Below are 23,241 nucleotides of genomic sequence, written 5' to 3'. Positions count from 1 at the left end.
TCTCTGTGGAAGTGCCACAAAGTCTTAGAATGTCACAACCACTTCTGGGAGGAGTGAGGGGGTGGTAGGGAGAGGGCTTGAGCACAGGCCCCAGACCAGGCATTTTAAACTGGTTGCCTAAAGTTGGTTTTGGTCTATGGGCACCTAAATATTGAAGCCAGTTCAGAAGTGCTGAGTGACCGCAAACTCAGGTGAACGAAAGCAGCAGGCTCAGGGAATTCAGGTGCGAACCCTTGCAAAGTGGAAGCGATTTGGATGGGAGGCTCCTGTTGCAGGCTGCCATTGGCCTAGCAGAATCTACACTCACTCTTCTAACAGGAATGAAACAGGGGGGTGAAGCTGGCTTCTGCTGAAATCAATGGCAGTTTTGGAGTTGACTTTTTTTTAACTCAGGCAGACACCAGAGAGATGTATGTGGTAAGGAGAATCCTCAGGGCTGGGATTTTCAAAGGAACATAAGGGAGTTCGCTATCCAAGGGTGCAGACACAAGGCACAATTAATATGGATTAAATTACCTCTGATTTACACTCGCATAAGGAGCACACATACTACTGACTCGGTGCTATTAAAATGCCTGGCCTTAGGGAGCTGCTTTGCATTGAGCAAAGGGTTGAAATCGTCCAATGGAGTAGGCCCATGAAGGGTCCTGTGTACTAATTTTCCTATGTGGTAATGTTACAACCTTTGTTTTTTGAGCAGTGACTTTACCCTGGTTTTGAGTGATTTACTACATGACATTTCATGCGTCTGCTCCACTTTCACTACCTCTTCAAGTTGAGTTGCCACATAGGAAGTGTGTTTTGTGACTGCAACCAAATGGAAGTAAAGTTTGGAATCCAATTTGCTTATGCTCCTAAATCCCAGAGGCTGTCCAGGGGGGCTAGATTGCTTGACAAAGTGCCATGTGCATTCAGCAACTTTGCTAACTACAACCACAATTTGCTTGTACTTACACTATCTGATCTTTTTTCAGTGTGGCTTTGTGAAAGAGCATATTTTTTATTAACTCTCTTTGTTGTTCCTTGAGGTCCATCTGAATGCAGTTTGGTGCGCAAAGGTATATTTAGGCCAAGCTTTTCAACAGACACTAGTGTGGGAGGGGTAGGGGATAGGGATTGCACAACTTGTCTCGGGGGGTGATCCTCCCCCTCTATGCAGCATTGGTCAGGCTGCAGCTGAAGTGCTGTGTCCAGTTTTGGGCACTGTACTTCAGGAGGGATGTGGATGGCCTGGAGAGGGTTCAGAGGAGGGACACTTGTCGGGTTAAAGGCCTACAGAAAAAACCTTATGTGGACCGACTGGGAGACCTGAACCTCTTCAGCCTCCACAAGAGGAGGCTGAGACATGATCTCATGGCTGCCTAAAACTCAACAGGGGGCCCAGCAAGAAATAGGAGATACAATATTTAACAGGGCGTCTGTTGGGGTAACTAGAAATAATGGCCATGAACTGGAAGAGCAAATTCAGATTGGACATCAGGAAAAAATTCTTTACAGTGAGGGTTGCCAAAATATGGAATAAGCTTCCAAGGGAGGTGGTGCTGTCCCCTTCCTTGAAGGTGTTCAAACGGAGATTGGACAGACACCTACCCAGGGTTGTCTGGCCCCAGCACTCTACCCTGCCCAGGGCAGGGGGTCGGACTCGATGATCTAATAGGTCCCTTCTGACCCTAACATCTATGAAACAATGAAACTTCCTACATTTTTTAAAGGGACCTGCTATTTTTATAGGGTGGCTGTTAGGCAGTTTATGCATCTCATCTCAGGTCCCCAAATGAAGAACCCCCCCCAACTATTAGTCTCTTTTGAAAAAAATTGGCCTAAGTATGTTATTATGGCACATAATTACAACTTCCTTGCATGGGGCTTTCATGAGGTCCTTTACCAGTAAAGCTGTGATTATTGTTATCATCATTGCCGTCATCCACAGAGGACCTGACGCTGGATCCAGATTCTGCAAATCAGCTCCTCATCTTATCAGCAGATCTCAAGAGTGTAAGGATGGGATGCAGGAAGCAGGAGTTGCCTGACAACCCCAAGCGATTTGACACTAATTCCCGGGTCCTGGCCAGCACAGGATTCAAATCTGGGAGACATTACTGGGAGGTGGAGGTGGGGGCCTCCGACGGCTGGGCTTTTGGGGTGGCCCGGGAATCAGTACGGAGGAAAGGCCTAACTCAGTTTTCACCTGAAGAAGGAATCTGGGCAGTGCAGCAAAACGGTGGGCGATACTGGGCCGTCACTTCCCCTCAACGCACCCCTCTTTGTCTCAGCGAGAAACTCAGTAAGATCAGAGTTTACCTGGATTATGAAGGGGAAGAGGTATCATTCTACAACGCCGAGAACATGCAGCACATCTTTACATTCACCGTTCCTTTCAAGGAGAGGGTGTTCCCACTCTTTTCAGTCTGCTCCACCGTGACCTACATTAAACTGTGTTCTTGAAATTCATGAAGTATTTTGCTGAAGACTTGTTTGTATGCTCTTTACAGAAAGGTGCTAAGATACCATCGAGGTAAGCATGGTATCGATGTGATAGAGAGATAGATAGATAGGCAGACAGACAGATAGATACCCAAAAAAGTTATTACCAGAGGGTCATGAAAGTAGTGCTTGCTACAGAAAACTAAAACCAACCACAGCTATTGAGATAACCATAATCAGCAAGCCCCAGACGGTGTCTACACATTGCACACTCCTAAACCTATTGCTGAACCAGTTTCCCGCTTAGCGAGAACGCTGGTATATGCCCTATGTCCTCAAGACTGCTAATGAATCTGCATTTTTTCCTTCTGGGGGTACAAGTATTAACTTGTAATTCTCTACATTTTTTTCCATTGGAAAATACCACTTGGTCAAAACTGAAATGTTCAGCACATGCGTGGCAATTTCAATGAAGTTTCATTTTGAAAATAAAACTCCGGATGGAATATTTTGAGATTTTTCCATTTAGAAATGGCTTTTGACTTTAATTTTTATTCTAATATTGTAACAGAGCATTCTGCTTTTATCAAAAATGAAAATCAATTAATGGGGGTTTTTTTGGTCTCAGAACATTTTGCTTTTTATCAAAAATGAAAATCAATTAATGATTTTTTTTTTGGTCTCTCCAACTTTATCAACACAAGATAATGTATCCCAGGGTTCAGCTGTCTTTTAGGAACGGCAGGATGAATTAACACAGCTCTGGCCTAAGGTGGCCAAATGCCCCCTGCTACCATTTCTCCCCGTGCCAAATGCCTGCACAAGCTGTCAGGCCCCATACAGCCTTGGTGGGCTGGCCAGAATCTCTTTGAGAGACAGATGTGGCTGGAGGTTGTAGGTTGCTAACCTCTGTTTTATTTGAAGCACTGGGGATTTCTGGGCCTGTGCCCAGGCATACTCCTAACATTTAACTCCCTTCCCTCCACCATGTGCAAGGGACAGAAGAATATTTTGCTTCCTGAGCTGAGCGCAAGAAATGACATGCCAGAATATCTGCAATGACTCTACACTTCTAAAACTCTTAGGTGCTTTAGGATAATTTCCACCTACAATCCTTATGTGGTAGACACTATAATCTATGCACCGCATTATGGTTATCCTAATGTTTTGCCTGATTCATATATAGACTTGAGCTGTTTACATAATACTTTATGATGTAATAATTCACTTTCTTTGGCTTGCTGTATGCCGGGTAGAGCTGGTTGACATTTTTCATTTGAAACGGGTTTTTTTTGACAAAAATAGCTTATTATCAAAATGGAAAATGTCCAGTTTGGGGACATTTTTGGGAGGTTTCACATTTAGCAAGAAACCTAAGAAACAATAATGTTCCAGTTCCACTCATCTGAAAAAACAAACAAAACCCATTTCATTTTTCATTATTTATGACCTCTCCAAAACTTTTGAGAAGCTATTTCAATTTTAAAAATCCATCATTTTATGCAGAAACACGTAACATTTTTGACCTGCAATAATCCTAGAAAATGGTATAATTTCAGCAATGAATTTAGTTGAACTGATGATCGTGTTTCATATTTGTTTAGTCCTCCAGCTAAACTGGTGCCAGTGCCGGTTCCATTCAGCCAGTGGTTTTCAACCTCTTTAGAGTCAAGGTACCCCTCATGAGACCCAAGACACCTCTCAAAATACCTCACTTAGTTTCACTCATTTTTTTAACTACAGAAAACATAATAGAGCATTTTTTCTGGTGCAAAGAACTCAGAAAGGCCACAACAGGTCAGAAAGGTTTTTTACACAAAAGATTTCTGTTTGCAGTCTTCGGATTTATTTTGTGACTAATTTGTAGGTGTTTGCACCCCCAGCAGAGCTAATATTGTACAGCACCCTGCAACACCCTTAAAAGGATCTCATGGCACCCTGGGGTGCCACAGCACTCTAGCTGAGAATCACTGCATTAAACCACTTACGGTAATGGTGCAATTTCAGTGATCCTCATTTCATAAATTCAACTTCAGGGGAAAAACATTATCCATTACTGGGGACATACACCTGGTAGCCATAAAGAGAGGGGTAGTTATGATTCCCTAGCTCTGTCATACCCTCAGTCAACCTAGAGTTTAACCCTAAGCTGACATATCTATTATGTACAAAAATTTAGAAATATCTTACAGACATGTCACTCAGTTTACTGCTGGGAGGCACTCAGATGCTACAGCAATGAGTGATACGAGAATTGAATAGAATGCAATAAAAGTATGCATTTATGCTAAGAAAATGTGCACACAAATTTCTTCTATAGTGCAATTCTGGTAGTGACAGCTAGAGGGTAAATGGCTTTCAAGCATATTGGTGACTGTCTCATTGAAGGCCTTGTCCATAGCAAATACTTGCACTGGTTGTATTAAATCTGTTCTAATTAAACCAAATCAACCTTTTCCTCAAAAGCATCTTATTTTAGGTTAATTTAAACCTGTGCCCTAATTAACTAATGTAAAACGCAAAGGAAGTCTTACCTAGACAGAGAAATTGATAGCCTCCTGCATTCCAAAAGGACTCTATAGTTATAGCTATAGTTATTTTGGTAAACTGTAGTTGTTCTGGGATGATCCCATAAAATGGACCTTCTGCTCCGGAAGGCAAGTTATTTGAGAATAGTGTGTCCACAGAAGGGTTTATTTCAGTGTAGTGATTGGTTCGGTTCCCAAAAGAGACTGTAAGACTAGTCTGAAATGGAACAAAGGGTTTGTACTGTTTTAAATAATTTAGGTTAATGCACAATTTTAGTTATAACTGTGCTACACTCTGCATACGTCAACTTTCTTGTGTTAACACTGCAGGCTGTTTTCAGCACTAGCGATTTTCAGTTCATTCTTACCATGGTAACTCTACTCATGGGACCTGTAGCGTAGACTAATTGGTTTCCTGTCAAAGTAGTTTTGGAAAAGATGGTAGTAAAAGCTAATGTGGCTGGCTTATCTTAGTTTTTAATGAATTCTTACAAAAGCTGATTGAAGTCAACCGACTTCAGTGGGCTTTGGACCTATTGGCACAATACAGAGAGATTTTTCAGAAGACTGCCAGTCGAGACAGATCATTGTTAGGCAGTTTTACTGGGTCTAAAGACCTGGAAAGTACGAAAGTAAATTAAGCCAATTTAAATAAGAGCTGCACTGGTTCAAGTGCACCTGTGCTGAGGATTTGCTTTAGTTTTCCTAGAAATATTCTAAATAATTTTCCTTTTGAAAGCCAGGCCTACCACTGCATGGTATTGGTGGCTAAAATACCTGAGCCTCATCCATCCTATAGCCACCATGATAGAAGAGCAGAAAATGACTGACACTTTCCCTAAGGATTCGTTGTGAGACTCTTTCTTTTGTTCTTATGTTATGACTTGATGCAAGTCCTATTTGTACACAACACATACCTCTTCCAGTCTCTTGATGTATACGTGGTTTAAAGATCAATGGCAAATAATTCATTGTTTGGTTGGGTATGGAAACTCCGTGACTGGCGAGAAGCCTTGTGCTAGAAATAAAATCTGATGGCACCATCTGAATTTGTTTGTTCATTTTTCTTTCTCTTTCAATCCCCCCACCTTTTTTACTAGGGATAATATTTAAAGGCTCACAGTTGTTTCTGAAGGATAAATGCATTAAAGACTAAGAGTGTAGGTTGTAGCCGTCTTGGTCTAAGGCAGGGCCAGGCGTTTATTTCGAGTGGAGGGCTGCCTACTGAGTTTTGGCAAGCCATTGAGGGCTGCATGACAGGTGGCTGGGGGCTGATAAGTATTAATTTTCTAAATTTTTTAGGGGCCCCAGGGGCTGGATAGAATGGCCTGGCAGGCCGCACCTGGCCCGCGGGCCGCATTTTGCCCACCCCTGGTCTAAGGACATAGGCAGACAAGGTTCTTTGGGTGAATCTAATATCTTTTATTAGGCCAACTTAAATAGTGGGACATTTTTTAAATTTAAGTTGGTCTAATAAAAGATACCAGAGTCACCCAAAGAACCCTGTCTGCTTAAAGACTAAGAGGCACTGTCCTAGTGCGGATCGTGTAAGTCCTGCAAACAGGTGGGTACAAGAGTCCCAGTTTTCATAGTCTAGGGGTTGCCAATTTGGACATGCAGAAAAAAAACAAAAAAAGAATTGGGGTGAAGAGCAATTTGTACTGCAATTTGTGAAGCCCTCGAAATGTTTGAGTTGTATAATGAATGTGGTATAAAAATCCTGAATTCAAGTACATTTCTTTTCCTTTTGCAATTTAAACACATACCTCTGCATACAGTGTGGCATTTCACAGCTAAACTGGAAATATTTAGCAAGCAGGTTGGTTAAGGAACTATGTACATAAGGTAAAGAAAGGGATTGGCAGACAGTGCTCTTAGTTAGGCAAGGTTCTTGGGGGAAATGTTATATCTTTTATTAGATCAACTAAAATAGTTGGAAAAATTCCTGTCAAACATATCTGATTTACCCGAAGAGCCTTGCCTGCCTAGGTACTTAAACCAACACGGCTACAACAGACACCATTGCTCTTAGATTGCATTCCTGTCTATGACAGGGGCTCTCTCTCCCACCCTTCCCTGCCTGCCCACCCACCCAAAAAGGGCAAAGCGCTTTAAAATAGTCTTTGATTAAAGTTTGCACGGTGCTTTGGAAAAGGAAAAAAAAAAGTCAAGGGCTGAATATGACTCCCAAGAAATTAATACGATTACATGGGGGCATCATTATTTTGATTCTGTTTATTTGATGTATGCAAATCAACACCAGCGCAAAAACACCGCTCGTGCCACTGGCACGTTTCAGAGGCGGAGCTTGTAGCCGTGTTGATCTAAGGACACGGGCACGCCAGGCAGATCTGACCGCTTTGATTAGACCGACTCAAGGAGCTGGAACAATTCTTCTTCCAACTGCTTAAGTTGGTCTAATCAAAGCGATCAGATTTACCCAAAGAGCCTTGTCTGGCTACAGATTGCACCATCTTTCGTTTTCCTGATGCAACGTGCAGCACGCATGCAGTCCAGCAGGTGCCAGGCTGTCCCGGTGCAGCCATTTGAGCCGCGGAGCTGCGCCTGGCCTGTCTCCTCCTCCTCCGCCCTCAGGCGAAGCCAGGGCCAGGGCCGGGTCCGCGCACAGCCCCTCGGCACGGGCCGGGCTGGGCCGGCAGCGCCGGGCGCCGGCTCCGCGCAGCCTCCCCCTTCCGTACGGGCGAGGAGAGAGCCCAGCAGCGCCGGCTCCATAGCTCAGGGGTTAGAGCACTGGTCTTGTAAACCAGGGGTCGCGAGTTCAAATCTCGCTGGGGCCTCACCCACACTTTTTCCCACCCCTGATTTCTAGAATCGCTTTAACTCAAGGAAACCACACACCGTGCAGCCCCCTTCCAGAAACACACTGCTCCGCTCATTTAAGTGTCAGCCAGGTTCTTTGAGAACCACGGGGCACTTTTACTAAATAAAATTAATATAGCAGCTTTTATATTTATATCATACATGAACTTTATCCAGTATAGAAGGTTTTATGTGATATAGATCAATATAAAACCCGTATTAATTTTATCTAGTAAAAGTGACACGTGGTTCTCAAAGAACCTGGCTGACACTTACAATGCTCGGTGCTCATTTACAGTGCCTATAAAAAGATGCAGGTGATCGAACGTATACTGATGATATTGATTACATGGATATATGTATTAGATCATCAATATCATCAGTGTGATGATGTAATATAAATAGATAGAGATAGATAGATCTGACCCTGTAGATCTATCTATCTACCTAGCTATAGATAGATATAGATATCTATATAGACATTTATATATATCGGTATCTATATCTCTATCTATCCATATATATATATATACGGAGAGAGAGAGAGAGAGAGAGAGAGAGAGAGAGAGAGAGAGAGGACCCTAGGGATGTACGGGCATATCAGCCTGGGGCGGAGGGGGGGCTGGTGAGTGGGCGGAGCACGAGGGGGGGTTGAGAGGGGCGGCAGTGCGCAGCCGCCAGGGGGCGGAACGTGGCAGTGACTCTGTGCGGGGGGGGGCCCGAAGTCGGGGTCGGGGCGCTTGCCCCGATTCACCCCCTCCCCCAAAGGGAGGGCTCTGTACGTGTATTAGATCATCACTGATGATGTCATCTATGTAGCTATATGGGAGGTAAGGGGTTGTCAGCGCGTCCCCTGGGACGCTTGGGCCGCGTCAGCGGCGGGGCGGGGCCGGCGGCGCTCTGCGCCTCCTGCCGCCCGCCTCTGTTCTCGCTGCCGCTGCGGCAGCCTCAGGCGCGGTGTGGCTGCCGCGGCCGGCGGTGCCTAGGCCGCGGGGGCGGGGCGATGGAGTGCGGGGTCCTGGTGGGGCCGTTGGGGCCGGGCGGCAGGGAAGGAAGGCGGGAGGGAGCGGAGGGGGCTTCAAGGTGGTGGCTCCGGCCCCGACAACTGCCGGCGGCGGCGGAGGGAGCCTTTGCATGGGGTCGCGGCGAGGGTGGGCCCGTGCAGCCCCCCTAAACCCCTTGACATGCAATTAGCGAGTAGAGGCATAAATAAGTAGTTAGTTGGCGTAATAAAAGATCTCACATCTACCCGGTATAAAGAGATGCACGTGATCAGAAATCCCCGTCCAGCCGGCCTTTCAGATTGCACATCATCTGTATTTGCATTAATGAGTCGTTTGTTTTCTGGCACCTCACCATGCAGCGCCCTCGTTAACTGGGAGAAATCGCTAGCCCAGATTTACAATTCCAAAAGCTCTTTAAGCCCATAAAAGCAGTGGGGAAGAAAACAATCGGAGGAGGAAACAAACCCCCCAAACCCAACCTGGCGCATGCCAGCAGGAGGCGGGGGGTTTCACGCCGCTGCGGTGCCCTGTGCCCAGGTGGAAGCGAAGGTGGTTGCCCCTCGCTGAGAGCCGCGGGGGTGCGCGGGGCGGGGGATCCCGCCGACACGGAGAGGCGGCGGGTGGGCCGGAGCCGCGGCCGAGCAGGTCCGCCGGAGCCGAGCGGCAACAGGCGGCGGCGGCAGCGCTCAAGTGCAGAGGGAGCCAGGCTTTCTCCAGGCGGCTCGTTGGTCTAGGGGTATGATTCTCGCTTTGGGTGCGAGAGGTCCCGGGTTCAAATCCCGGACGAGCCCAAGTTTTTTCCCACCCCCAAAACTTTCCCAACAATTAAAAGCCGTCCCCAGTGTGGGGGATCGCTGCTGTTCATGGGAATCGCGGTGTTTCCTGGCTGCGCCCTGCTCCCAAGCAGCCAGGTTCACCCGGCTGCGCCCTTCGTTTCTCCCCCTCTCAGTCTCGAGGCTGCCCAGCGCAGGAGGAGTCAGTAGCGCCGCGGCAGCCGGGGGGACAAGCGGGGGCCGCAGGGCAGGCAGCGGGGTGCTTGTTGGACGCTGCAAGCAGGGAAGGGGGGCGTAGAGGCCTTCCCAGGGACGGCCTGGCCGGGGCTGTTGCAGGCAGGGGACGGGATCTGGGGCTGGTGTGGGCAAAAGGGAGGGCAAGCCGGCCTCAAGCACCAAGGGGCGGCTGCGCAGAGGGCGATGCTACTAGCGAAGGAGGCGGGGCCCAAAGGAGAGAGGATTGCTTAGTGCAAAGGGGCTCCTGGGACAGAGAAATGCGGGTGCCTTGCACGGGGGGGGGGGGGGCAGCGCTGCCTGCCCACGGGGATCCCGGCGTGCAGCCGCACCGTGACCTCGCGTGACGCGCTGGGGGGGCTGGACATGGGGCTCCGTTCCCCCCCCTTGGTGGGCGATTTGCTAGTATACCTATATGTGTGTGTATATACACACATGCATATATATGTGTGTGTGTACATATATATACATATATATACACACACGCTAGCCAGACTAGTGTATACAAGTGTATGCGTGTACCAGGCACGTGTGTGTGTACACACACACCTGGAGTTTCCCCAAACAATCACACACTTAATGGAAACGTGTGGCAACCTATCCTTTACACAGCTAGGACCATAAACACTAGCAATAAAGGTCCTCAAATCTCAAGGGTTTGGACCAGGAGCCCCAGGACACCCAAGCGTGGACATGCGCAGTAGGAGCGGCCCCAGCTGACACGTGGAGGCGAGACCAGGCACAGGGGCAGACAGAGGGGCCCGGTCTTTCAGGTGGGTTTCTGTAGTGTAGTGGTTATCACGTTCGCCTAACACGCGAAAGGTCCCCGGTTCGAGACCGGGCAGAAACAGCCGACTCCTTTTTCTTTGCTTAATCTTTATTTTGGGTAATACTGATACTAAAGGGAGAAAAATATTTGAGACACAGTGTTAGTGCAGGACACCTGTTCCTACCTAAAATAGGTCTGGTCAAAGAGTGAGAGAAAACAACAGCTAACTGGTGTATAGTTCTGCAACACGAAGTCCTGGACACTGGCTTGCTAAATTTATAGAGTGAGGAGGGGATGGGGGGAATATCTTTTCTTGGACCAACTGTGTAGACTTGGGCTGAAGTTAGACAAGCTTTCCCATGAGAAGCAATCTTCTTAGGGGCCAGGAGGGAAACTGCTGGGGTCACTTGTCATGCATGCAGGGAAGCCAAAGGAGATGTGGGCACCGGGTCCTGGGAGCATCACCTGATCCACAGGTCCCTGCTGCTGGGGAAGCTGGAGACAGAGCAGCTGCTGGAGTCACTCTTCCCTCCTGCCATGCCCGGGAAGAGACTCGGCAGCTGTCTTAGGCAGGGATCTGCCACTCACATCGTGTTTGGACCTCCCTCAAGGCCCTGCACACAGGGGCTTCCTGTCAGCTACAGATTGTCTTAGGTGCTCTCTGGGAGTGCAGATAAAGCAGCTATGAAAAGCAAACTGTAATTGGGATTTCGGGAGTTTGGAGTTACAGGAGGAGGCCGTTGGGACATGGAAAGAGCAGAACAGCTGGAGAAAGCTGAAAAAGATGTGCTGGCAGCGGTGGGATTCGAACCCACGCCCCCGAAGAGACTGGAGCCTTAATCCAGCGCCTTAGACCGCTCGGCCACGCTACCACAGTTATGCAAGTTTGCACCCTGTGCGTCTCATTGCAGAATAAATGTTTTTCAAACCTTTTCTATTTGTCTTCGGTTGGATCATTAACGTTGAATTCTAATCCGACACCCCATGGGCTAAATCTTTCTTTTATCTAGTAATAAAAATCAGTAGAAGCACAACTCCAATAGCCTGTTATCTGTACTCCAATGTAAAAGCTCCCCTGAATTTATCCTTCTTCACATAACATCTTGAGTAGTTCTGGATAACAAGAGCAAGAAGAAAATCATACATCTGGAGGCACTAATGCTTTCCTACCTAACATCTCTCAGACAGGAGTGGCTTACTGTTTAATCAGGCTTATCTTTTGACATCACTGTTACTCAAATGTATGAAAGAGATGACTGGCAGACAAGGTTCTTTGAGTGACATATCTTTTAGGTTTCCTCAGCCTGACAAAGGGCTTTTAAACCCGAAAGTTTGCTGAGAATTCCCCCCCCCCCAACTATTTAAGTTGGTTTAATAAAAGAGATCTGATTCACCCAAAGAGCCTTTTCTGCCTATGTGCTTAGACCAACACGGGCACAACCTACAACCCTTAAAGAGATTGCTGGTACTTTTATATCCCCTGGCCAGTGCCTAGACTGAACAGAGCAGATTTTTTTTAGGCTTCGCTCATGGAAACAGAACTGTTGGACTCATCGCCGCTACCCATAGGAGGCCTTTTCATGAGTGGACTAATTTGCTTCATTCCCAGGTTTTTAAGGTTTTCATGGTGGATTTGGCATGATCATCTTTGCCATCATCAGCATAATCAACTACATTTTTTCTCCCTGGTGATACCAGTTGTCATTGTTATGATTTACTCTTTCCCACTCCAATAAATATTAGCTAATGATGGCACTGTTTGGTGAATAGTTTAATAATTTTACTAAACATCATAAAAAGGAGAACATTTCAGTTTCCGACTTTCTGTAGCTAATTCACCTTTACATTATTTACGACCCTTTCTGCACCCCTAGTTGGGCACTGTCCTCCATTTTCTCCAGTCTCTTCTCTCAAACTGTTTCCCTCTTCTGATGCCTTTTTTTCATTGCTTTGCCAGCAGCTAACCTTGTAGGCTGATGCAAAGACCCCTAATTTGTGCCAAGCCCCCACTGATTCATATGTCATGTTTTCTATTGCTAAAAGACTCCTGTTGTTCCTTTAACTAGGCCCAGCTTGTTAATATGATTGACAGTTAAGCTGACCTGGATATTTTTTAAAGTATCAGATATCATGGTCTATGTTACTCTCTGCTTGGAAGCTTCTGCTTTTAAATGTCATGAGGATAGAAAAAGCCCACAATTTGATTAGTATTTGGTGGAACATACTCCTTTTGCCTTTAGACCAATACGGCTACAACCTGGATACCCGACTGAATATAGGGCATCTTTTTTCAAGTCCACCAGCCTGGCCCTATGCTATCACTAGGTTATGAGACTTTTAGGTAGAATAACCTGCTCTATCATCTGAGGCTTGTTGACAAGCCCTTAGACAAGTCTGTGAGATAACTAACAGTCCTTCCCCACCTCCTGTGGTGTGGTGAGGAGGAGGATAATAAAAAATTGTCAGGTGTTTAAGTATTATAATAACAGAGGCCATTTAAGTACAGTACATAATTAAATGCTGTTTCCTCTCCCCTCGAGTGTTAGATAACATGTGTTAACAACTATGTTGGCATTGCACTCCTAAGACTTAGTAGGAGGATGTCTTCAGGCTGTTTCTCTCCTGGATGCTGTGGCCAAATTAGATTCATCTGCCCCTTGCTTTGCATCATTCATATCTTCCTCTTGCCAAATTACAGCAACAAGGGTGGCTAAAGATAGTCACTTGACTCATTGGTTAAGTATTAAACCATCACAGCTGAGGGATTTAACCAGCTGGCTAGCAAGGAAAACTTTATGTGGACAAGATCCTTTATAAGTCTACTGGCAGGCCAGGTTCTTTGGGGAGATGTCATCTCTTTTATTAGACCAACTGTGTTGTTGGTGAAAAAAAGCTCTTAGCCAGCTTTCAGGTGCAATCACCCTTCTTCAGGTATAGGAAGTCTCAAATAAGTCTCATAAGTCTACTTGCATTCATGCCCTACACCTACACCATGTGTGTTAAGGGAGGGGTGAGTGCAAGAGATGTCTGAACTCCTAAAAGCTGTTCCCCAAAAGGTTTTAGGCTTAAAATCAGCAACAAGTGAGCAGCCCGTTCGCTTTGATAAAGCTTCCCAAGCAACAGGTCCCAAGCCAACTGAGAAGCACAAGGAAATCTGGACTCCCGAACAAATATCCTCTGATGTGTGGGGTAGGCTGGGATGTCTCTGCTCCCAGTGTTGCAAATCCTGTTCTTACAGCAGACAGCTAAATAGTAGCACAAGTTAAACTACAACGAGTAGTTGGCCTGAGTCCTCCTTGGTTTGGATGAAAGCTGATGGTGGAGAGGGCAAACAGTAACTGAAACAAGAAGGTACTGGGAACTGTTAGTGTTTAGTCTTGCATTCAAGTAGATCCCAGAACTGGTCAGCCACCATTTAGTTCACAGGAGAGTGCAAGGGTGACTTCAGAAGTTTGGCTCCATAGTTCAGGGGTTAAAGCACTGGTTTTGTAAACCAAGGGTATGAGTTCAAATTTCACTGGAGCTCTCAAGAAGCCCTTTCTTCATCAACACAGCTTCTTTGCTACCCTTTTTTGTTATTGGGTTATGCTGCATGTTAACAGACGACTGTGGCTTTGTTAGCTTGCCATAAATTTTCTGCAAGTGATTACAGTTTAATTTTCATAAATCTGCCTCTGAAATGACAGCTTTTCTTTTCAGGTGTTCGTTGTAGCTGTGTTGGTCTAAAGACGTAGGCAGACAAGGCTCTTTGGGTAAATGTGACATCTTTTATTAAACCAACTAAATAGCTGGAATTTTTTTCTTTGCAAGCTTTTGGGTACAAACACCCTTGTTCAGGCAGCAGGAGAGTCACCCTCCCTGTGCCTGAAGAAGGGTGTTTGTTTCTAAAACCTTGCAAAGACATTTTTTCCTAACTATTTCGTTCCCTGTTGCCAACTCTTATGATTTTCGGCGTTGTTCTTAAAGTCTACACTTTGGGAATGTGAAACACCTAACTCATTCTTTTATTCTAATACAATAAAAGGCTTAGTCTATCTGTCTTTTCGTAACACTTTGGCCCAACTGCGCGTGTGCCAGTTGGGCTGCGCGGGCCAGGCAGCTGGGAGTAGGTCCAGCTGAGTTCAAAAGGGAGCCCCATGCACTGGTGCTGCCTCCTTCTGCGGCCTCCCATGCGGCAGTTCCATCTACCCCACCTCCTCAAAGGCCAAAAATAAGAAGTGGGTATACTATACAAGCAGCGGTGCCAGCTGAGGAAAACCAGGAGCCCCCTCTATTGTAGCAGGGTTGGACCCGAAGGAGGGGAAGAAGAGGGGCAGTGGGGTGTGTGTGTCTCTGTATATATATATGTGTGTGTATGTATGTGTATGTATGTATGTATATATATGACTTACAAATAAGAAAAAAGTCCAACTATTTAGTTGGTCTGATAAAATATATCACATTTACCCAAAGAACCTTGTCTACCTATATCTTTAGGCCATCAACACACTAGAAGGAAATCTGACATTTCAGTGGCAGATTTGTGAGAATTAAACTGTAATCCCTTGCAGAATATTTGTGAAAAACTAACAAAACAGCATTTATCATGTAATGTGCAGCATATATATAAAAGAAAGAGTTAAGGTTTTCACACTCCAGAAGTGGAGACTTTAAAAACTTCAAAAATCATGAGCTGGAAATACTGTTAGCTGGTCTGCCCCTTGCTTTGCATCATTCATATCTTCCTCTTGCCAAATTACAGCAACAAGAGTGGCTAAAGACAGTCACTTGACTCATTGGTTAAATATTAAACCATCACAGCTGAGGGATTTAACCAGCTGGCAGGCAAGGAAAACTTAAAATTTTAGCTTTTCTTCTAAGAAGTTAGAGAGGTAGGCTGGGTAAAAATATACATGCTGCAGGATGATGATGTCTCTTCCTGTCCCCCCAAACAGTGGCCCAGAGTTCCCTGGCATAGAGCAGAGGTGGCAGAAAATAATCCAGGCTGTCATCTATGACAGTTTACAGGTCTCTGAACCAGTTAGCTTGTTAGGTGCTAACCTGTCCTGCCTTCTGCCGGTTGATAAGAGACTCAGAATGGCACTTGGATAGACAGGATGAAGACCACTTATCTGTAGCTTGGTCTTGGGTTGTTTCAGCAGACAGTTACAGTAGTGTGACATAAAAAATACAACCACTGTCTACTGGACTTCTGAGGAGGTATTCGAATCCCTTTGGTTCAGCTAGAGCTGGTACCTAGCAGGGCACGTCCCCGCTCGTGTGGATGTGGCAATGTGGGGCTCAGGCAATGGCTAGCATTTCGGTCTTTCCCACTTTCTACCTGCACAGTGAGTTGCACTACGACGCTAACACTATGAATTGGTTTACTCTCCTGGGGCTGGGGACAATGGCCCTGCTAGCTACCAGCTCCAGCTGAACCAAAGGGATTGTAATTCCTGGGGAAACCTTGCAGTTTTACATGGCCCCACAAACCGGGCATGCCTGCACGTCTGCATCCGGCTCATGAATCTGACAGTCTGGGACTCTGCAGTATGTGTGTATTGGAGAATAAGGTATGTAAAGGCCTGCTTTTTCCTAACCCCAAGAAATTAGTTAGTGGCTTCCATTCACATATATAAGCATCCTGCTCTAAAATCCTGTTCCCCTCTAAAAAAAAAAATCCAAATGGTGGTTTCCTGAAAAGGAATTTTTTCAGCAATCAGTCTTGTACAGCAGTATTATTCCTTTAAAGGAAATAATAAAGGAAATAAATACTTCCCTAAATATATTTTCCAGTCATATGAGACGCTTAAAAAAGCCAATCACTGTGAAGACTGATTTTTCCAAAGAGTGTAGGATGGGGACCTTTTTTTTTTTGTATAGGCCTAATATGTGTTATCTAAAATGTGAGAAATTTGTATCTCAACAAATAATATTGCAGACTTCACGTAGAGAGCATTTTTCCTTTTTTAGATTCTGGGTGAAAGGCCCTTGTTTCCAAAGTTTTCTTGCCTTGGAGTTTAGCAGAATAAGTTCTTCATCTAAGAGCTTTTAAATAACGTTTTGCAAAAAGTGGAGACAAAGGTGAAGACTATGTATCGTGAGCATCATTTATCACACCAAGCTATACAGTCTGTTCCCTTGTGCTGACCCCTCCATATCCACTGGCTGTCTCGCGCCTTGTCCTGGAATGGGATGCTCTTTGGGGCAATGACTACCCTTTTGCTCATTGTTTGCACAGCACAGCAAGGTTTTTTTCTGTGAGAGAGGCTCCTATGGGTGCTCCTGCACTACCATTTATCACCACCTGTCTTTGTAACCCATTTCTCACACTTGCTTACATCATGTGCACTTGGCCTGTGGCAAAAGCTGCTGGACTTAGGTACATTATACAGCAGGGGTGGACAAACTGTTGCCCGCAGGCCAGAAGCAGCTCGCCAGGCCATTCTGTCTGGCCCGCAGGGCCCCTAAAAAATTTAGAAAATTAATATTTATCTGCCCCCGACTGCCTGTCATGCGACCCTTGATGGCTTGCCAAAACTCAGTAAATGGCCCTCTGCCTGAAATAATTGCCCTCCCCTGTTATACAGCTTGGAGAAGGACACGTTAAAATTAAACAGGGGGTGAGGGAGGGAAGAGTCCAAGAATTTCCTCTTCCCAAGCTTTCTAGTCAGCTTGATGCACAAACCTCCTGTGTTACTTGCCCGTCCCTCCCCTTCACACCTTCGTCTTGATAACTAAGGTAAGTTATTTTGGATAAAGCTGCTTGTGTATTTAAATAATACTTACTTCAAGAGTCTTTCATGTTCAGTATTAATTACAAAAGCAAATTTGGGGTTATTGTGCAAGTGGATCTGGCATTGTCCGCCGTATCCGTCAGCCTGCAGACAGGGGTTTTCTGGCTGAGAAGGAAGCAGTTGGGGTAGTGACACTGCTTCTAGCTGAGAGCTGCAGAGGAGGGTTAGAAACTGAGGACTGTGGGCCTGGAAGATGGGGGGAATAAAGGTGAAGAAGCAAGAGCCAGGCCTGTGGTGTCCCAGTACACCTGGAAATCATCCAAATGCAAAAGGAAACTGAACTCAGAAACATTCACAACTGTGTAAAAGCTCCAGGTCAGCTACCCTTTGCAAGTGGCTCGTTGGTCTAGGGGTATGATTCTCGCTTTGGGTGCGAGAGGTCCCGGGTTCAAATCCCGGACGAGCCCAGCTTTTACTCCCACTTCCTCGTGCTTTTAAAAATCTGGAGCTCTTCCCACACCTCCAGCTCTCCTTTGAAACATGAAGTTTCATTTCTACCTAGGAGAACTTTTACAGACTTTTCTGCTCTGCCTGCACAAGGGTGTCTGTGCCTAAATAACTTGGGCACAAGAAGCTTGCACATAATTTTTGCAGCTGTCCAGCTGGTCTAATAAAAGATATCACCACTGGCACCACTTGTGATTCCTTTTGCCTCTATACAGCTACAGCCTGGATACCTTTAAAAATCTCCAGCACTTTCAGACCACGCACAATGGATGGGATTTCGCTGTGCGATTTTCAAGATCTGTACTTTTGGAAGTGATCTCTCTGGTGGGGAAAGGGAATACCTAACCTTGGGGGTTACCTGTTTGCAGGGGGGGCTGATGAATGTCCCCAGCAGACCTGCAGCTCTTACTTCTCCTTTCAACAGCCCTCCCCCTCCTCAGGAAACAGAGGGGGTAAGTGAAGCAGATGCCAATTTAGAGTCTCTGTGGCTGGGGCTTTTGCAATCAGTGCTTTGCTCAGCTCTTGGACCTTTGCCACATAATTTTGTTTTTGGTATCATTACTGTTCAGCCCTTTCCTCCTCCCACAGCTATTTAAGGAACAACTCCTAATTGCAGTTGCTATTTTCTAACAGATCAAGGCAGCTTTTCAGAGACCTATCAGGCAAGTCCCTGTTAAGACAATTACATGTTCATTCATCAAGGGGTTTTCAAAGCGAATTCCTCCCAGCAGACATGTTAATAAGTGACTAGGCTTTCAAATTGCAGGGGGAGGGGGTAAAAAAAAAAAGTAGATCTGGTTGTTGTCCTGGTTTTTTTTCCTTGTATCTTTGCCAGATCCTGTTCTTCCCTCTCGCTGGAACTTTTCCCACCCTTTCCTGCCAGGTCCTGCTCTAAAGAGGGAGTAGGACATTGTGAATCAGAACAGGATGCTCATGCAGGTTCCTTATAGCAGCATTTCTCCACCCATGGACCCAAAAGTGGGTCGCAAGAATATATGAAAGGGTCATGAGCAAACTGTGAAAAATGCATCAAAATCTTTAAACCTGGCTTCTCCTTTTTAAAAAGAAAAATGGAAAACTGTGGCCTGCAAGGGGCTGCTTGACCCCCCCCGCCCCACACACACCCTCCCACCCCACATACCCGCCTGCTGCCCCACACACTGGGGGGCTGGGGACTGGAGGTGGGAGATGGGGTGGGAGTGAGGGGCCCTGGGTTGGGACTGGCCATCGATGTTTACAAATGGGTCCTGGTACAAAAAAGGTTGAGAGCCAGTGCCTTGTAGGATCAGAATCAAGGGGGAAAGGAGGGTGGGAGGGGGTCTCTTTCCCCAGCATTACATGCCCACTGGGGATGTGCACGTGCACCCCCTGAGCACGGCGGTGCACCCCCTGCAAAAAGGCGCTGCCAACACTGTCAGTGGTGCCTGTGGGCGGTCACCGGTTGTCACACTGCCAACAGCACTGCCACCGCGTGCAGGAGCTCACCATGTGTCCCCCCCCCCCCCCGCAGCTTCTGGGGGCACACAGCATTCTTGATGCAGGGGTTTGATGTTAATTTTATTGCAGTGACTGGGGAGAATTCCCATCCTGAGCTTTGGGGCCAATATCTGGTAAGGGAAGGAGCAGATGATGCAGTAGAGGATCTTGCAAGGGGCAGAGATGAAGGGGTGGTGGAAGAAGTTTGAGCACAGAGGGGCAATGCATGAACATGAGACAAGTGGGGGCTTTTTCAAAAGTGGGTCACTTTTATGAAGAAACTGCAAGTTGGGGGACACTGGTTCGAGCTGCCTACAGGGATTTCAAGGTTCAAGGGGGCTCTAGGGAGGCCAGAAGATACCAGTGATCTTGGAGCTTCCCGTAAGAAGAGGGTTGGGGGGTTTGGGCTGCTTGAAGGAGGGGAAGCTTCGGGTGGGGGCTACTACACCTCTTGATTTGTTCAACCACTGCCACCTCTTGAACACCAGGTTTGAATTCAAGCAATGCAAACATTAACCACACACTTAATGCAGGCCAGAGAAAAAGATGTCGATCATAACGACCCAAAAGCAGATGAGGTTGGTTTCTGTAGTGCAGTGGTTATCATGTTTGCCTTGTATGCAAAAGGTCCCTGGTTTGAAACCTGGCAGAAACATACTGAAAGGCTTGGGGGGGAGCTGTAAAAATCATGCATATGAATATATGTATGTTCATCTGTATGCAATGTGAAGCATGGTTTGAGTTTAAAACAAGGGAGAAGTTACCTGGCCTCCAATCCACACTGGATAATTGTTTAGCACATATACAAACAAGGAAAGACAAGTGTGGAAACAGCTGATGAAAAGAAGCCAGTACACTTGGTTTTGCTCTGAACTGCTGTGGGATCAAATGGTAGGAACCCTCCCCAGAAGTCAGTACGTAAAATTCAGTGCCACAGACTGAACCTTTTGGATACATAGGAAATATTTGCATTTCCTGTGAGTACAGTACTGTGGGCTTGTTTCTCATGGGCTATTTGCTGTGGAATTAGAGCAGAAGGCAGAAGAAACCCAACAGAAAAGGTAAAACAGTGCCTAGCTAAGGAGGCTGCACCAGACACAGTAGCTATGTGGCTAACAACTGCTCTCAACTTCTCCTGATCACCCTAGATCTGGGGAGAACTATGGGTCCAGAGACCTGGAGCGAGAATGCAGGGAACCTAACGCAGCTCAGCGTCCTCTACTTCCATATCCTCCTCCTCCGGGTACACGCTAAATTCATGACTTCACAATCCAGCCAGAGTAAGACGCAAGCTTGCTTGACAGTGGTTTGATAAGAATGAATTAGGGTGACATAAATGGCTTGGGCTGGAATTTTTTTTGGAAGAAAAAAAATCTAGTTGGTGAACAAGGAACCTCAAGGGGGCTTACCCCCCCCCCCCTCGCAAGAGCTGAGAGACCCCCTGTAAGGTTTGAAAATCATAACTGGGGCAGGGGGCTGTGATCCAATTGCTCCTTCACTTAGGTCAACTTGTTAATCAATGAACGGGCTTAATTTTTTTGCAGACCCCCCACACCTCCCAAGTGTTCAAGTGTAATTTGAACCCTGGTTATTGCTAATAAATCACTGTGACACATAAATCACCATTTCCACAAAATGAAAAATTTCACAGAAAATGATTTTCACTGAAAATTGGGGGGATTTCAGTGAAAATTTGACTTAAAAAAGAAAAAAAAGCAATCTTGATTGTTTGTTTCAGGGTTCTGTTTCAATAATACAACACCTGAAAGAATCTGTGTGTGTTTCAGCAAAAAAAAATTAAAGGCAAAAACTTCCATGATATTTTTACATAAAAAAAAAAAGATTCCAACCATCTGTAATCACAGAGAAAGGGGCACATATCTTGATAATGAACACGATTTTGCTTTTAGGTTTTAAAAGGAAACTTTCACTGTTTTTAAGTGAAAAGATGTTTTCAGCAAAATTGCAAGGATATGCTTCAGAATTTTTAAAGAAATGGTAATTTCCTGATCCCTGCAGCCCCTTCGCTCTGGAAAGTTGAAAGTTATAACACAATAACAACATCAGTTAGGGAAGGGAAAAGAGGGGAAATAAAAATACATATATATATTTATATACATATATATATATATCTCCCAATAGTCATAGCACTAAAATCTCCCATGTGAACACTGCTATAGTGATATAAAAGCACCTTAAATCCACACCCATTGTGGCCAATTATACAGGACACCTCTGGTGCTTCTGCCTATGTATGCACAGGGCTTCTGTTGTTTGAGCTATTATTGGCCTAGCTAAAGTGGCTCAACATAATAAAGAAAACTCATGTCTGGGGTTAAAAATGCGATCAAGGGGATGCTGAGTGTGCAGGCACCAGCCTCCTCTTCTTGCTTGTATTCTTCTCACTTTGGATCTGCAACTTGGCTGCCTCCTCTTCAATCCTGACTTGCCTTTCAAAATGCATGTAGCAGGGCTCCTAAGCAGCCCTGTTACAGCTGCTCCAGCGCTCATCCCTTGCCTTCTGCCGCCACGGCGTGGACTGTTTTAACATTGCACAATGAAGTTGCAAGCCGAGTAGAGTATTGCATCATTTTTTTTAACAATCGTATCTCTGTGGGTGCCTGCGATGAATGCTGTTGCTTTCTCAGCCGGTCTTAGTCAGGATGGTAACTGCCTTCAGTAATTCCTACTATGTGTAAAATTTAGGCTAGGTCAGGATTTCTGTTCTCATGCCAGGCTTCTGGTTGCTCATAGAAGCTGCTCCTTAGCCAGATGTTTCAGGAACTGTGGACAACAGGCTGCTTCCTTGCTGTAGTCCTGACCACAGGCGATGCAGGAAACCTGGCACAACCAGCCACTGCCTTGTGTGGTCACTGATTTACTGAAGTCCTGCCACACACGGAGCGGCAGCTTGCTTCCGCAGCCCCGTCCTCGCCAGGACAGCTGCAGTAGCTCTGTGTACAGAGGTCAGGGAAGTCTGGCCACGGGTGTGCATGTGCCTTTGCCCTGGGAGCATCCTTTCACTGGGCCATCAAGGACTTGTCTCTGTTTTTTTACAGCTGTTCTTTTGTAACCATTGTATTTTTACAATCTCTCTCTCTCTCTCTGTGGGACAAGACTGCTAATATTTTTTTAGCTCACTGGACTGAGGTTTTCAAAGGCCCTGGGGACTTTTGCTCTTAACTCACCTAAAGTGTTTTTGAAAATCCCACCTTTTGTTGTCTGTCTTTTGGAAGCTAAACTTGTGGCTGATTTTTCAAAAAAAAGAGGCTCTTAATTTTGAGTGACAGTCTTTACTAATTACTCTTGAAATTCTTGCCCTTTCTTTGCTTGTAAGTGATTTAAATCCCAAACTGCATTGTTATGCAACTAGTATAACACAGGCTTGCCACAGGGATGTGGGCAGTGGGGTCTCCCAGGGCTCGGTCCTTGAGCCTGCACTGTTCAACATCTTCATCAGCGACTTGGACGAGGGGGTAAAAAGCACCTTGTACAAATTTGCTGATGACACTAAGATGTGGGGGGATGTGGGCACGCTAGAAGGGAGGAATAGGCTGCAATTGGACCTAGACAGGTTACAAGGGTAGGTGGACGAGAACAGGACGGGATTCAACACTGACAAGTGCAAGGTGCTGAACCTGGGGAGGAAGGGCCAGCACCATACCTACAGGTTGGGGAACTCCCTTCTCGTCAGTACAGAGGGAGAAAAGGATCTTGGAGTCATCACTGACTCCAAGATGAACATGGGCCGGCAGTGTGGGGACGCGGTCAGGAAGGCCAACCGTATCTTGTCATGCATCCACAGATGCATCTCGAGCAGGTCCAAAGAGGTGATCCTCCTCCTCTATGCGTCGCTGGTCAGGCCGCAGCTGGAGTACTGCGTCCAGTTCTGGCCACTGTTCTTCAGGAGGGATGTGGACAACATGGAGAGGGTCCAGAGGAGGTCACTTGCATGATCAGGGGGCAGCAGGGCAGGCCCTATGAGGAGAG

At 46.1% G+C, this 23,241-nt stretch overlaps 1 protein-coding gene and 6 non-coding genes across 10 annotated transcripts in view; 6 read left to right on the top strand and 1 right to left on the bottom strand.

Moving 5' to 3' along the window:
• The window catches only part of LOC149852621 (E3 ubiquitin-protein ligase TRIM7-like), a 29,274-nt gene extending 23,273 nt beyond the window's left edge, over positions 1-6,001 (top strand). For all 4 annotated transcript variants that reach the window (XM_090030050.1, XM_090030047.1, XM_090030049.1 and 1 more), the window contains exon 9: positions 1,931-6,001. In XM_090030050.1, coding sequence (XP_089886176.1) covers positions 1,931-2,445 — 515 coding nt within the window. In that variant the 3' untranslated portion in view covers positions 2,446-6,001. The remainder of the gene's footprint in view (positions 1-1,930) is intronic.
• A 1,676-nt stretch (positions 6,002-7,677) lies between these two features.
• On the top strand, positions 7,678-7,750 carry TRNAT-UGU (transfer RNA threonine (anticodon UGU)). Its single transcript has one exon. It is a non-coding gene; the product is annotated as a tRNA-Thr (tRNA).
• A 1,745-nt stretch (positions 7,751-9,495) lies between these two features.
• On the top strand, positions 9,496-9,567 carry TRNAP-UGG (transfer RNA proline (anticodon UGG)). The gene has a single exon. It is a non-coding gene; the product is annotated as a tRNA-Pro (tRNA).
• Positions 9,568-10,560: 993 nt separating this feature from the next.
• On the top strand, positions 10,561-10,633 carry TRNAV-AAC (transfer RNA valine (anticodon AAC)). The gene has a single exon. It is a non-coding gene; the product is annotated as a tRNA-Val (tRNA).
• A 709-nt stretch (positions 10,634-11,342) lies between these two features.
• Positions 11,343-11,424, bottom strand: TRNAL-AAG (transfer RNA leucine (anticodon AAG)). The gene has a single exon. It is a non-coding gene; the product is annotated as a tRNA-Leu (tRNA).
• A 6,239-nt stretch (positions 11,425-17,663) lies between these two features.
• On the top strand, positions 17,664-17,735 carry TRNAP-UGG (transfer RNA proline (anticodon UGG)). The gene has a single exon. It is a non-coding gene; the product is annotated as a tRNA-Pro (tRNA).
• Positions 17,736-19,833: 2,098 nt separating this feature from the next.
• Positions 19,834-19,906, top strand: TRNAT-UGU (transfer RNA threonine (anticodon UGU)). The gene has a single exon. It is a non-coding gene; the product is annotated as a tRNA-Thr (tRNA).
• The last annotated feature ends 3,335 nt before the right edge of the window (positions 19,907-23,241 follow it).

This window comes from Crocodylus siamensis, chromosome 15, assembly GCF_052110815.1.
Source record: "Crocodylus siamensis isolate JL-2025a chromosome 15, ASM5211081v1, whole genome shotgun sequence".
In the NCBI taxonomy this organism is placed as follows: domain Eukaryota; kingdom Metazoa; phylum Chordata; order Crocodylia; family Crocodylidae; genus Crocodylus; species Crocodylus siamensis.
This window is presented reverse-complemented; position numbering and strand designations above follow the sequence as displayed.